Source organism: Pseudorasbora parva, chromosome 20, assembly GCF_024679245.1.
Source record: "Pseudorasbora parva isolate DD20220531a chromosome 20, ASM2467924v1, whole genome shotgun sequence".
In the NCBI taxonomy this organism is placed as follows: Eukaryota; Metazoa; Chordata; class Actinopteri; order Cypriniformes; family Gobionidae; genus Pseudorasbora; species Pseudorasbora parva.
The window spans coordinates 19,999,963-20,016,373 of NC_090191.1; the positions used below are offsets into that span (position 1 = coordinate 19,999,963).

The following is a 16,411-nucleotide window of genomic DNA, read 5'->3' on the forward strand; positions in this document are numbered from 1 at the left end:
CAGAAAAATCCCAATCAGATGTTTTACTCAATGCATACAAGACCTATTTCAGGCTTTATGCAACATCAGACTAAGAAAAAGTCTGTCTAAGTCTAAGAAAAAAAAAAAAAAAAGAAAAAAAAAAAAACGTATTTTAATAAATCATTATTTTAATGGTGTGTTTGTTCATGCTTTCCTGTAGCTCAACCAGTAGAGAGTGGCGCTAGCAATGCCAAGGTCATGGGTTCGGTTCCCAGGGAAAGCAAGAACTGATAATACTGTAAAATATGTACCTTGAATGCAATGTAAGTCGCTTTGGATAAAAGCGTCTGCCAAATGCATAAAAGTAAATGTAAATGTTCTCTGCAAACCACCAGGTGGCATTCACACTTGCAGCAGGTGCATTTTAATGGATGTCAAGCTTCCCACGTGTCTTTATTGCCAGATTCTAGCTCTCTTAATTTTACTAATACTGTATATCAGTTTAGTTCCATAAATCCTATGCTTAAATAATAATACTTTATAATAGTAATAATTAAATACTTAAGTATTACTTCATTCTATACTTTATTATTATTATTTTGTGGCAAAACTGGATATGACTTAACACAGAAAAGGTTATTAAGCAATGAAATCATGTTAACACGCATATTGTTTAGGTCTTGTAGCAATACTGTGAGAAACTGAGTATTTTATTGTTTATCCCACTTTCTAATTTAACTCCTGTTCTTACCAGTCCACAGTTGATAGAGATGCCCTCTTTGGCCCGGTCCCCTGTGGCCCCTGTTCTCTTCAGTCGCTCAGAGCCGGCTAAATCCACAAAGTGAAACTTAGCCGTTAGCGTCTCAAACTCATTCATCTCTGTGGAGCCATTCACCAGTCTGTTATCCGTCTCTGTATCCTGGAAAGCGACATACAATTAAAAATTGAAGGATGTACAATTAGAGTATATTATTATAGAGCTCAATCTACATAAAGATTCCCATAAAAGAAAGCTAACAGGCTTATTTTAAACTCCAATTCAGATTTTATGAGAAAACATGCTTTTACAGCTGAGAGTGAGTTAAACAGCTGAGATAAAATTTTCCAGCTGTGGGTGATTTGACAACCTACATTGTCTGAGGCACAGACGCGAACTTGGCACAGGTGGATGGTGAAGATGGCATGGGAGCGTGAGCTCTGGACATTCATCTGAGTGCTGGCTGTGGTGCGGGACAGAGCGCCCAATTTGAGACACTGCAGCATCTGAATGAGTCAGGAAAGAGAATTCTGGGTAATCCACAACTCGTGCGTGCGACTGACAACGCAGAGACAATGTAGCATAGCATTCACTGATGAACCAATACACTTTAAAATACCTGATAAACTTTTTATAACATAGATTTTTTGTTTGTAGAGAAATACAAATATTATATAATGTACTGTACTATTATATATATATAATATAACTTTTATATTGTAATTAAAACAGAAACTTTTTTTAATTATGACCTTCCAAAAAGACGAACTTGGAAAAAAAAAAAAAAATTATAAAATAAAAAATAACAGTTTTATTTTTATAAAATGTATATTACAAATAAAAAAAAAATATATTTTTTTGCTTTTAATTACCTTAAAGATTATTTTGTATTTTTTAAGACAAAACTTAAAGTAAATATTACTAATAAACATAACAGACATTTATTTTTATAAATAAATAAAAATCTTAAAATTAGCGTATAAATACAGTTATACAGATTTTATTTATTTATTCATTTATTTATTTACAGAAAAAAAGTATTACTAGAAAGTAAAATTCGTTGGGACAAACTTTTGTGTTGGTTATGCATTTACATGTTATTGCATGGATTATCATGTTACTAGATCTTACCGCTAGATCTTACACTAACATGTTGCTAATATGTTTAAGCATGTTGCTAGCATGTTTCAACATGTTACTAACATGATTTAACACTTTGCTAGCATGAGGTAGTATGTTGCTAGCATTTTTAGGACGTTCCTAGCATGAATTAGCATGTTGCTAGCATGTCCTAAGCTAGTCGCTAGTCTTTGCTAGTAATAGATACTCGATGAATGAAGCAAAATACTCTATTCGAGTTATTGTATGAAAGTTTTGAATCCTTCAATTAAACTTTATGTGATTTTTTTGTGTAGTTTTGATCGCCAGTTTTTACATCAGTTTGAAAATTGTAAGTCGGATCAGTTAGAAAAGATATAGCAACCAGAGTCAGAGCAGTCTGAAGGTCTGACCCAAGTTGGTAGCTTTAAAGCTCTATGGGGAGATACTGTTTAAATTTAGTCTCAGAAGAAGAACTTGTAAGCTTTGTGTTAATTAAAATACACATTTTTCAAATCAATTTTAGCAAACTGTGCAGAAAGGCCAAATACATCTCTGCAAACTCTAGTATAAAACCAACCTCTGCTTCTGAGCTAACGGTTCGTGTTGTGACTCCCACTGTGTAAATTCCTCCATTGGCATCCTCGTGGATCTTAATGTGGGATTTCTGCTTGCGGGCCTCTGCATCTCGAGTGGAATCAAACAGGTCCAGCACCTCCTCATTGTACAACTATGAAACAAAACGCCGCACCTTAGACAGCTGAAAACATGCAGGAGTGGTTAGGTAATTAATTAGCCAAGCTCAGACATGCATGCTAAAATCTCTAACGCCTGCCAATAGTATGACAGGCGTTATTTGTGGCGCGCTGTCAACACCACCCTTAACATGCCGGCACTGCTACACTTATCAGAGGATAAATTTAAAACCCCAATGCTGATATGAAGAGATAACTGAAGTGAAGATGTTGAGTTAACACCAGAAATAACACGTCTGCCAGTCGTAAGAACGCTAAGATATTTTCTTGAGCTTGGATGAAACTTGACCCCAGGAGAAACTGACAGTAGATGTTTTTATTTACCTCTAAGAACTGGGCGTTGATCTTAAACTCGGGTACGGGTCGCCCTTGTTCTGTGGCGGCCTGTCTGCGCTCCTCGATGCCCCTGAAGAGGTGGCTGACCGCCCGTGGTATAATTCCCAACTCCTCATCAGTCAAGACGTTGACATCGAAGCCCGTGCCCATGGTGTACGTCTTTCCCGAACCAGTCTGAAAAGGTTCAGGAGGATGTCAGGTAAAGAAGACTACTCAAAAAGAAGATATTGTAACTTTTGTGTTTTGAAGTTCCTCCTTTTGCATTAAATATTACAGATCATTTCAAAATAAAAATATGGAGGAGCATCACCTGCGATATACATGCAATGGTATGTTGTCAATAAATACAAATAAATAAGTAAATAAAAAGACTTTTCCCTCAGTTTGTACAGACTAAAAAGTAAAAGTTTGTTGTATTTTAAAATAAAAATAAATGAGTTGACTAGGAGTAAAATAGATTCCATGAAACAAATTTTAACTTGACATTTAATTTTGTAAAAAGAAAGAAGTAAAAACTGTTCTGGAGGGTTTGTATTTATTTAAAGAGAGAATTTACTGACTAATTGACTAAAAATATATACCAATTTTTTTTATTTTTACAATTTTTACTGGTTTCCCAGATTGTACAAACATAATATATATACATATCTATAGATAGCTAGATAGATAGATAGATAGATAGATAGATAGATAGATAGATAGATAGATAGATAGATAGATAGATAGATAGATAGATAGATAGATAGATAGATAGATAGATAGATAGATAGATAGATAGATAGATAGATAGATAGATAGATAGATAGATAGATAGATAGATAGATACAGTTAAATAAATATTACCGTAATGCAGTTACAGTGGAAGTCGAAGTGACAGAAATTACGAAGGGCTTAAACAAAAAAGCTTTTTTTAAAATTATAATTTACAAGAAAATGTGGGATTGATAGAGAGAGTGAAGCAGCTAGAACATGAACATATTGAGACATGTTCAACTTGATGCAACCTTTATGAGTTGAAAGACACCATACGTTACATAATTTCAAAATTTGCAAATAGGGCTGGAGCTTCTGCTGGATTTAATGGTTAAATCAAATCGGTGCTATATTTGATCTGTCACAACATGGCAACATTAGCTCAACCAATTGCATGATCTGGAGGTGGGACTATCTGTTTGACCAACCAATGGCAGATTGGGATAGTGGTAATCAACCTCAGGCCACAAATATTTCTTTGAATATTTTTATGTACCTCACAAATTATACTGAATTTCTTCATACTCATTTGATGCCCCTATTATGCTTTTGTTTCAAACATTATTTTTCATACAGTGTGTAATGCAGCTCTTTGTGAATGTAAACAGTCTGAAAAGTTTTAAATATCAAAGTGTACAACAAATGAAGTTATTGTCTCCTAAAAGAAATAATCGATTCTAAACTGCCGAAATGAATCGTCTAACTTCCAGTTACATAACTACTACTTTAATGTAACATATTTGCATATTTCCAGCCTATGTTTTTCATTGGTTGAACAACATCTACTTTAACCCGCCCTCAAACAAAAGGACGAGGTGCTGGAATTGTTAAGGAGTAATGACACCATTAATGAAGCCATCACTGTGTATCATGCAGACTGGGGCTTCTGACCAATAAGGGCAGAGTAGACCAATAACAACAGACTGGGCTATCTGATCAATCACAGCAGAGTAGACCAATCAAAACAGTCTGGGCTATCTGACCAATCAGAGCAGAGTAGACTAATAACAACAGTCTAGGCTATCTGACCAATCAGAGTAGAGTAGACCAATCACAACAGACTGTGCTATTTGACCAATCAGAGCACAGTAGACCAATCACAACAGACTGTGCTATCTGACCAATCTGAGCACAGTAGACCAATCACAACAGACTGTGCTATTTGACGAATCAGAGCACAGTAGACCAAACACAACAGTCTAGGCTCTGACCAATCTGAGCACAGAAGACCAATCAAAACAGTCTGGGGCTCTGGGCTATCTGACGAATCAGAGCACAGTAGACCAATCACAACAACCTGAGCTATCTGACCAATCAGAGCAGAGTAGGCTCTCAGAAAGGAGGGTTTAAGAGAGCCTGAATCTTTGAACATAGTGTTTTCAGACTCTTTGAGAAATTAGTGTATTTTATGAGAGCCTTAATTTTATAAGGCCTGTCCACACAGACATTTTTCGCATGCGTTTAACATCTCATGATTAAACAAAGGGCGCCAATGTGAGTGTGCCCATTGATGAGAAAAACGGCAGGTGTAAAAGTGTAATTTTTTTAAAAACGCCTTGGGTTCTTTTTTTGTTTGTTTTTACACGCCGCGTTAAAACCGGCAGACCAATGAGATCTGCGCTTTGGTTCATGTGTCTGGAGCTGCTGTCGTTAAAGGAAAACACGACTTGGTGGCGCTCAAGCTCAAAATGGCCTTGCTGAGCACACACTGATACGATGAAGAAGTAGTAAGTAGACAAAGAAGATGACAAAGAGGTTGAGCTGCTAATCCCTGTCACAGTGACACTGCTGCTTGCCAGTTAGCAAAAAAGTGTGTGAATGGTTTTGGCAAGCGCATAAATACTACCTCTCTTCTTCTTCTGTGTGACAAGCGAGTGTCAGGTGCGTAAAGTGCCGCAGCACCATCTTGTGTATCGGGAGCGCCATCTACTGAATTTGGATGAAACTTGTCTCGGAAAAACGCTGGCGATTAACGTGCGCGATATTCCCTGTGTGTACAGGAGTTTAGGCTGCATGTCCACCAAAGCATTTTTTACTGGCTGCCGGATCCAACTGTTTGAGTGTGAGGAGGAGGTGAGAGTCTATTTCACGGTCAAGTGCTCTACGTTTTTTACCGGTCGCCGAGAACATTGAATAAAGTTCAACTTTCAGTTAAACGCAGCGCTCAACGCTGTCACTTTTACCCAGCCGACCAATCACAGTGGAGGAGGGGCGGGACAAATACAACACCGACCAACTGCCAGTCCTCCAAATTCTGTTGTACTACGTCAACAGTAACAAAAACAAGCATAAAAACAAAACGAAATTATTTAAAACAAGAGCCAGAGCAAATACTTGACATTATATACACATTTTTGTATATAAAAACAAAACAGAAACAAACTATCTGTGAAATGAGATGCTAGTAACACTTCCAAGTGTTACTACTTGGCTTCCACTTTCACTCAACTGAAAAAAACGCTGCCCTACCAAAACGCTCTCAAACGTTCGCAGCAAGCCGTTTTCAGCAGAGCGCCTAGCGTTTTCAGCTGGCTTTCACCTGGTTTTTGGTGGAGGCCTTAGGACCCTTAGTTTTAAGAATAATAGGGGCACTTTAAAAAAGCAACACTAAAAAGTTGGACTACATAGTCTTGTGGAAAACCTGCCTGTGCTGTTGATATGCGTGTGGTAAATGCGAAGCAGAGATATTTCTTTTAGCAGGGGCAACAGAGGAGGGAGACAGCCCAGACAAAAGAAGTTTGGGGTCTCTGTTGCCATAGACACACAGAGGAATGACACACAGGGCCTGCGCCACATCACACACTGAAAGAGACGCTGACAGGAAGACAAGACCCCCGGACAACAGCGGGAGAATTAAGAAAGCCGAAGAACGACAGACGAAGAGTCGAGGACTCTCATGAGGGAGATTTTTGTTTTTTGACCATGATGGAATAAAAGAACTTGAGACATAATACACTAACAAATGCATTTAGATTAAAGGAATTAGATCTTTTTAGTAATCCATTAGGGTGAAAAAAAGATTGCAGTGTTCTTGTCAGGACATGTCTGTGATTCAGGTTCTGACAGAAGTGTCATGGTTTGTTTGCTTTGCTTGATGTGTAGCATGCTCCACAGCACTGATAACGGCTTTGCCTTTGTAAAACAACTATTTAAATCAGTTACCATTATTTAGTTAATATAACAATTATAAACTTTTTTTTTTTAAACCAGAAAAAAAAAATAATAATAAAGAAAATAGATACATTTATATATTTAGTGGTTAAAATGCTATTATAATTAAAAGGCACAATACTGTATGTATTAAAATATACAAAAAACATTAGTACAATGCTATATAATTTGTAGACTTCCATTATCCCAAATGTTTTCAACAATGTTTAAATCCAGACAAATCAGCTATTTTAACCAGTGTAACGGCCCGTGTCATTGCGTTGTCTGTCAATGACGCCATATCCAAGTTACCCTCAATTTCCATGGAAACCAATTTTTGTACCAAGCTGTAAACATTTATTTTTTCTGCCGTAAAGTTGGGCATTTTAACATGAGGGGTCTATGGGATTGACTCTCTTTTGGAGCCTGTCTCTAGCGGCCAGTCTATGCAGTTTATGCCACTTCTGTGTTGGATTCAAGAGAGAAGACCGGAAGATTGCCGCTTGATATATGCTAGGGCTGTCAATCGATTAAAATATTTAATCGCGATTAATCACATGATTGCCATGAGTTAACTCGCGATTAATCGCAATTTAATCGCACATTTTTAGCAATTGTAAATGTATCTTAAATTAAGTTTTCAATACTCTAATCAACATGGGTTCGGACAAATATGCATGCTTTATGCAAATGTACATTTATTATTAGTGAAACCATACTTATTCAATAATAATCAATATAGCATGAAGACTAGATGTATCAAAGGTCAGAGATGTTTATCAAAGAAATTGTTCATGTCTCTTAAACCTAATCTTAAAAATTAAGAATAAGCAGTGATCTCTCATTTTTAGAATATAAAGGGAGTTTTTACACTGGCAGTTTAAATCAGAACAGGACACAGTTCATATTAAAAACTGGTAATGTGAAAGCTGTCATGTGGACCTGGGAGCGCACCAGAAACACACCATACCTGGAGGAGGTCCATATTCCACGAGTTGGAATATAGTGTGGCCCCTTTAAGAGATCCGCGTTCCCTGTTGAACTGCCGGTATTTTGTATGTGTGCCGCGATTCACTTGGACATCGTGAAGAAGACTGACTCGGGAGCGCTCTTGTTCCGAAAACTAACCTGCGTATTCGTTTGTAGTGGAATGTAATGTATTTAGTTCAATAAAACACATGTACTGTAAGTGATGGTGTTAATTATTTACCTCAGATATGAGCGAGAGCGAGCTAGCAGTGCGTCGTGCTCGGACTGCAGAGAATGTGCTCAGTGTAAAAACGCTCTTTTCTGTCTTATAGACCTGGAGTCTAATAAAAGTTAAACAGAAAATATGGTAGCTTGCAGGCAAAAACTGCACTTTTGTTTTAGAATACTAATGTTAATGTCAACCCTTTTCTTTCCCTATTAAGGTTTGCTGCTGCATTCTTTGCGTCTATGACTGCTCTCACTTTTTCCAACTATGGGCTATGCCACGGATCAAACAGAAAATGCGTGCTGCGTTAACGCGCGTAAATAAATTTAGTGCCGTTAAAATGATTTCGCGTTAACGCGTTATTAACGTTAGTGTTAACTTTGACAGCCCTAATATATGCATACATTCTTTTTTACTTCTGGGCTGCAAACCCACATTTTCAGTGTGGACAAGCTTACTTCCCTACAATGGAATGTTCAGTTTCTTGTCATTTTACAGTCTTACCTGTCCATAGGCGAAGATAGTGGCGTTGTATCCTTCAAAACAGCCTTCGATGAGTTTCTCAGTACAGTTGCTGTAGATGCTTTCCTGCTGCGAGTCCATGTCAAAAACATAGTCAAACGTAAAGGCCTTGTCCTTTCCTAAGACAACCTGGGGCTCCCCAGGGGTCACAAATGTGCAGATGTGACATCCCTCTATCTTTTCCTTTGCCAACTGTGGACGAACCCTGAAAAATAGTGTTTGAGAGAAGTCATTTATCAGAATAAATGGGTTTATGATTAAATTATTATTAGTCATTAAAAGTGTATTTTATATATATATATATATATATATATATATATATATATATATATATATATATATATATATATATATATATATATATATATATAATATATATATATATATATATATATATATATATATTGTGAAGCCACACAGTACACACTTTTATATAAATACTATTATGTTAATAAAAACTTTTATTTTGGACGCGGTTAATCAGGATACATTTTCCCCCAGCACTAATATATATATATATTGTACTATAATAATCTTTTGATCAGATATTTGATATGTACTTATTTATTGTAATACTTGTGTTACAATCATGATGAATGGATACAGTGAAGAAAGTTGACAAGGACAGGTCAAAATCCCCATTTTAACGGTGGACAAAGAAACTTGATGTGAACTAGCTATTCATGCTAAGGTAATTATATTCCACATAATATTTATTCTAACAAATCCAATATTTCTCAGAAAAAATAATGAAAAATTCATGGAATTTGCCCCTCTAATGCTTAAAGAAAGTCTTCAAGGGTACTGTATTCGTGGAAAGTGCCATAAACACTCCAACCCTGAGTCTGTTTATGAACACAGACGCTCTCTGTTAGAGGAGAGAGCGGGAGAGGAAGCTCTGGCAACACGATAGGTAAACAGTCACACCCTGGGATTCATTTACTCACGTTTTCTGTTTTCATTATTCCGACCTTTCCTCTAACACAACCTGCAGAATTCAAAACACGTGCGTAGACACATTCATTTGTTCTTAACCTCGTTGTAATCTTAACAAATTTTAAGTATATTAAATGACCAACTGCACATCGCAAGGTTTATTTTGATGGTCCACTTTAGACATTTTAATAACTATAAGAACCTTTGCAAACACATGTATTTAGAGTATTAGTAGACTATCTGCTTAATGTCTGCTTTATTTTGATGCTCCTTAACTGACTTTCTCCTGACTATAAGCAACTTTGCAACTACATGTTAACTTGTTCTACTGACCCAAACCTAACACTCTACTAATAATCTAAGAGTAACATGTAGTTGCAAATAAATGAGTGTTAGTTGGCAAGTAGTCGCAAAGTTAGTAGAACGGATAAAGAGGAAATAGAGTGTAACAGTAATTTGCATACAACATAACCAAAACATTTTCATAGTTTTTTACCCACGGCTACCTTTGCTTTACAACCTTTGTTTTGTTTTTGTTTTCCTAAAAATCTTTTTGGTAAAACGATTCATACCTTGTCTGGCTATCACCAGACCAAGCTCAATTTAAGATTAAACATTGGTCTGGGGAGTCTGCGCTGTATTTTCTACTGCACAAGAGGCATGATCAATGAGCATTATTCGAATAACTCTGTACCCAATTGAATGGTTCTTCAACCAATCAGACCACAAGAGGTGCGATCAACAGGCAACGACCCATCGTTTCTCTATCAGTCATCGTGTTTAACCCACCAATAGCGTGTCAGGTGGATAAGCCAGTCTGCGATTGATTCCAGCAAAACTGTAGCCTGGATGCCAGCCGAACTCAGCCCCGCCCACAAAATGTTTAGGTCGGGCAGTTCGGTCTGGACTCGATCCATAGAGGAGTAATTATCTCCGAACAGAAACTGTTCGGACCAATGAAATCATCAGGGCGGGCTTTAGACGATGACGGACAGATGATCAACAGTAACGTAATCATGCACGTCATCAAAGGGGCTTGGATTATATTTGTTCAAATCCTAAACAGAGAGCTTGTTTGCATATGCATTCACCTTCACAATTTCTCTCAAAAAATGATGATCATGTTGGGTAAGTACTCTGTGTATCATTAAATTATTTTATTTTTTTACTACACCCCGGCAAAGATCGTGTATTCCAGCGCGCGTGTAGACAGGGTTGCCAAGTTTTTACAACAAAACCCGCCAACTACTAGCCCTGAACAATTGCTTCTCGTGGACATAGAAAACAACTCGCAGAAAAAAACGCAGACTTGGCAACACAGTGCAGTTGGGCTCTGTTGACATTTGACAATGCGTCACTTCGTTGCTCTGATTGGTTGTAGCTCTATCCAATTGAGGTCTTTCCTGGATCGGTTGAAACACCCCATAATCACAGCCCAATGAAGCAGTATCAGACTCATATTCTGACTAGAATTGAGATTGACCATGTCAGGCTAGCAAAAGTGGAAAAGAAGCAGTAAAAAAATAATGTACAGGTTTCCAGACTGAGTTGCAGAGCAAAATCAAATCGCCGGCAGATCAGGCTGGGTTTACCCATTCTAGTTCATGCGTAGATTTTGGTATGTATGGCTGAATGAGACTCAGTGTCCTAATAATTTGTATAGTCCTACTCTGTTCTTAACCTCTGTTCGTAACATGATATTCCAGCTGCAAGCTTTTTTTCTCTCTCTCTCACATTCTCTCAGTTGTGTTGTCACTTCTAGGACAGTACTACTAGTCAAACACTCTTGTGTGTGGCCAGTCTTTTCTTGTGACGTCTCCAATGTCTCCAGACTCAAATACAGACACGTAAGGGTTAACTTGGTCCCTCGGTTTCAGAACTACTCATGCGTGCCAGTGCAGCTTAGAGGGGAAACATGAACACATAACTCAAAAATAAGCCATATTACAATGACAACCTCTGACCACCATAAATCTTTAAAGTCTTGAGGATATATAAATTGGTCTCGTAAAACCCAAATGCACTCCAAGAACCCCCTAACCACAAATGATGTCAATGCGAGACCATACGCCTCTGCCTGTGTAATTATACATACTGTAAAAGATATTGTGAGACATTTATGAGAGTGAAATACATTTCCCATTTCAACACTCTAGTGAGTGTTCCGACATATTTGAGAATTGGCTTCACTTGAACACCCAGTGCTAATTTAAAACATGCTTGTTTAGTGATTCAATTTGGACTTTAGATGCACATTTTTACCAGGAATGAGTAACTATTGCACCTTGCACCTAAAATATACGCCATTACTTCCGTCCAATCAGGTCAAAATACGAGCGCGATCATATATGAAGATTCCTCATTAGTGCCGTTAGTGCCTGGGCGGATCGGTCGAATGAGGCATCTATGTAAATATATCTATGATCGCGCCGGAACTTTGACCTTACTCAACGGAAGTAATGGCGTTGGGAATACTAGATGAGATTCGTCTGATATGAGGTAAAAAAAAATACCATAAATACTGTCCGGCTTCTCGCAGAAACCGATCATTTTGTGTCTTAAGACATCAATGTGTCGCCACGAGCCACAGGGTTTAATATGGATTTGTATTTCTGTGTTTTTTACTGTCATAGTGGCTCTCATAAAAAAAAACACCCCATGACATGCATTACAAGAGCAAATGAAGAGTTAAAAATCTTAATTTGTGTTCTACTGAAGAAACAAACACACCTACATTTTGGATGCCCCATGGGGGTGAGCAGATAAACACCATGTTCTCATTTTTGGGTGAACTATCCCTTTAAGACACATTGTTGGATTAAATGTATGGCATCTTTTTTTTTTCTTCAGTCAGTGAAAAAAATCACAAAAAAAAAAGATTTGTATTACATTTCTTATTTCTTATCTTATTTTAGTATATTATTATATTTATACTTTATGGTTATACCAGTAGATGGTTGCTAGTGGCTGTCTTTATAAGTGATTAACTTAATCATACATTACACCAGTCAGTTCAGAAACACTAAATAATAAGGGGGCAAATTATTGACATCCTCATAAGTGAGTCATTGAATCAGTCACTCAAACAATGTGTTAAAAAACTAATTAATTCACAAATGAAACATCACTATTGTTTGTTTCTCAGATAGACAGCTGCTAATTCTGCTTTTTGGAAATTGCTTTTGGCAGTTGCAAAAATAGGCAGGGTAACTTGCAATACTGAGTCTAAAATGTAAATTATTTATTAATCCGCTCTATGAAAGCAACACCACACATTTCTTTCAATACATACTTAATAAATATCGGTTGACATCTGAAATTAAAATGCCGTGAAATCAATGAAAATTGAGTAATGCAAATTTCTTTTCAATATATCTATTGAATGGACAGTTCACCACAAAATGAAAACTCTTGCATCATTGACTCACCCTCCTGTTGTTTTAAAACCGTTCATTTTGGAAACACAAATGACACACAAATGTCATTGGGAACACAAATGACGAGCCCATACCATATTTTATGAGCTCTAATATGTGTGTTGATCAATGTTTACAAGCGGATAAACGCTTAAATGAAATCAGTTCATCATATTAAACAATCATGCATCTTTAGAACACTTAATTTAAACTGCTAAAAGCTGTTACATCGTAATGTTTAGCAGCAGTCTGGGTCACACCATGTTCACAAGGCATATAATATAAAGCTCAGCTTCTGACTGAATGCGTTAACCTCAACCCACAGGCCTCATTACTGCGATTACAGTGACAAAGAAATCTGCACAGCCTTCTCTTTCCCAGAGAAAAGATCAGTAGCTTAACTGGATTGAACCATGCTCCGCAGGTCTAATAGTTATCTAGTCATTACCCTGAAGCATAACAGGGTCCAGTTTGTCTGCTAGGGATCATTTGACCTCTGAAACTTCTCAGATGAACACACAATGACATTAAACAGTGAACTAACATAACATGGAAAATATATTGCAATACCAATAAAGCAGATGAGGACAGATGAATGTGCTGATGTGTCCTGCCCTGGAAAACATGCCCCTGTTAGACTGGTATTATGGGTACATTTTATTTCCTAGTCTCATTAACAGCTGATTTATTGTTCATTTATGAGATGAGAGCAGACTTTATACCATATTTGATATCTCTGTATTCCTCCTCATGATTTGGTGCTACCTAAACCCCAATGACAGCAACAATTTGATGAAAATTTTTAAACTTCTTTTCAACAAACCACACAATTTAAGGTATTCTTTACATCCACAGCACAATTGGTTACATTTTTTAACTTAGAAAAGTCATGTAAATTAATAAAATGTTAGAAAGTAATGGAAATATCTATAATGAATATAATTTTTTGAACCATGCAAAACAAACTCAAACTAAAAAAATATATGAGGAAGGAACGTGAAACATAAACTATATTTATAATAAACTGTATAAATCCCCTACAAACAGTACCTGAATTACAGAATGTAATTATTATATAAAGTATTTAATACAATTATTTTAATAGGCTACATTACTCTGTAAAAGTATTAGAAATATCTTAGCCTCCATATGGGGGATGGGGTTCAAATATTGTCTATGGGGCTATGGAATCAAAAAGGCTGACTGTGATTGTGGCCTAAATGCAAAAAACAAAACAAAAACAAACAAAAAAAACACACAAAAAAAGAAACAGAACAGTGAACAATATTCTGTTGAGAAATAATTATTTTGGGACTATTTGCAAATAATATTTGAATTAATTTGCCTCAAATATATCATTTGTCTCGAGATTCTTCCCATTAGTGAATAAATACATAGATTCACTGATACAATTTGGTTTCCTTTGTGGTCTGGTGGTAGACATTTTGGGGCAATTTGGCCATTTCTAATTATTGGGGGGACTTGTCCCCCTCGATGTCTACAGTGTTGGTTACAGCCCTGAATTCTAGTGTTGGGCATAACATAGTAAAAATGTGATCAATAGTGTAACAACACTCAACTAGATCACAGATGAACCAAGATAGCACACTTTACATTAATTCCTGGTAGTCTAACTGCTAAACAGACAGATCAGGTTGGATTTCTTTGATAATACTAGTATTGAGTAATAGACATTAGATAACAGACAGGTTTGTGATATCTACAACACCCATATATTAAAAAAAAAAACTACCTATAAACGGCACTTCACGATAATTGTAGTAATTATAATAATTAAGATAGCGTTCATCTATCCAACCAGTATGCCCCTGATAAACCTGTCTCAAGCGGCACACCCACAAATCCACCTGATGCATATTACAAACAAAAATTATAAACACTGACTAAAATTGACAGCTACAATCAAATTGCGTGGCTTTATGTAATTTCTAGAGGTCTAGATGCAAAGGTTTTTAATCAGTCTGCGCACAAACAGTACAAAGTGTGTCATGTTACAAGGTAGACAAAGCAATTCTGAGGAAAAACTAGTAAAAGAGCCAGCCAACACCATCTAATTTGTAACTATTTAACATTTTGACAAATTGACGGGTAACTTGTACAACTTTGTACAATCTCATTCATACAATCTGCTTATGCCTCAGTGATGGTTATGTTCAGAGGATGACCTTCATGCTTACAAAATATCATTTTTTTTGTGAAATTGACACCTCGTTAAATAGTTATGTTTTCCCATGAAATTGGGTTGGAAAGAACCTTACTTTGGGTCACGCGTGTGTTTTGCGTACAACAAAACTTGCTGCTTAGTACAATAAGTTGCTAAATAATTGGTTCAGATTTGAAATTATTTCAGATTATTACTGTAAATGAGAAACATGGCATCCAAGGACTACGCTATTTTTTCTGGTCCTTTGTTTGTAGAATGAAATGTGTGTGTATATAGTCATGTGGAGAAAAAAAGTAAACCCTCTATGAATTTTATGGTTATGTACCATTTACGCATTTTATTACGGACCTAATAAAAAATAAAAATAAAATAAAAAAATCATCTGTTCCTTAAAATGATGTAAAACAAAGATGAAATACAACACATGACATTTTACACCGTGTCATTTATTTATTTAGAAAAAAATAGGCCAAAATGGAGATGCCATGTGTGAAAGACTAAGTACACACAGAGACTTGTTTAGCTGTACATATACAAAATTTGTATAGTATCTGCGTTTCTTCCAGACGGATCCGACATTTTGGGAGCCTGAAACCGCAATCTTTTTAAAACCGAGTCCCAGAGTCGATAAATCTGACAACGACACCCTTGCATTTTCGTGTGTACAGCCAATCGATATATTTTGTGAAACGATGATGTCATCACCCACGTCTCTAAGGGTGTTAGACGCAAAAAGACGCAAGTACCATTACGTACTGAAGCTTTGGTAACAAAACCAACGGTTCAAAAACAAACATATAAAAGTGACGGGAGCAATGAAATGCATTTCGCCGCCTTTATGCTTGCTGTTGTTACTAAGCAACCAGGTAAACAGCTGCTGCTTTGATGATGCAAACAAACCCCAGTTCGGACCCCAATAATATAATATGAACACAGTCCAGCGGAGGCAGTAGAGGGGAGAGCAATCGAACTCAGGTTCGGTCCAAGCTATCGAACCAAGTGTGAAAGCACCCTAACTTCCCTTCGTCTCGTTCACTCGGATGTGTGTCAATGCTTGTCGTCCTAAGTCCTTGATCACTTGGAATCCACAATGGAGTTGATTTATTATTTTTACCCCCTTACGAAATTGTTTAATGCAGCATTCTATATCTATATAGGTGTGTTTGGGTTGTTTTCATTTTTTTTATAATTAAAAAATCATAGAGTTGTTTGTGGTGGGGCAAAATTAAACACAAAAAACGGTGGCGACACAATCGTGTTGCATTGTGGTATATGAAGCTGCCTGAAGTGTACAAATGAAGTAGACTCGGTCAAAATTGAGGGAGCGAGGGTCTGTCCATATAAACT

At 36.7% G+C, this 16,411-nt stretch overlaps 1 protein-coding gene across 3 annotated transcripts in view; it reads right to left on the reverse strand.

Moving 5' to 3' along the window:
• Positions 1 to 16,411, reverse strand: part of LOC137049783 (kinesin-like protein KIF21A) — a 61,250-nt gene that overhangs the window by 31,242 nt on the left and 13,597 nt on the right. For all 3 annotated transcript variants that reach the window (XM_067428455.1, XM_067428453.1, XM_067428454.1), the window contains exons 2-6: positions 8,510 to 8,732; positions 2,896 to 3,081; positions 2,397 to 2,546; positions 1,093 to 1,224; positions 713 to 880 (exon numbers count right to left, since the gene is read on the reverse strand). In XM_067428455.1, the coding sequence (XP_067284556.1) occupies positions 713 to 880; positions 1,093 to 1,224; positions 2,397 to 2,546; positions 2,896 to 3,081; positions 8,510 to 8,732 (859 nt within the window). The remainder of the gene's footprint in view (positions 1 to 712; positions 881 to 1,092; positions 1,225 to 2,396; positions 2,547 to 2,895; positions 3,082 to 8,509; positions 8,733 to 16,411) is intronic.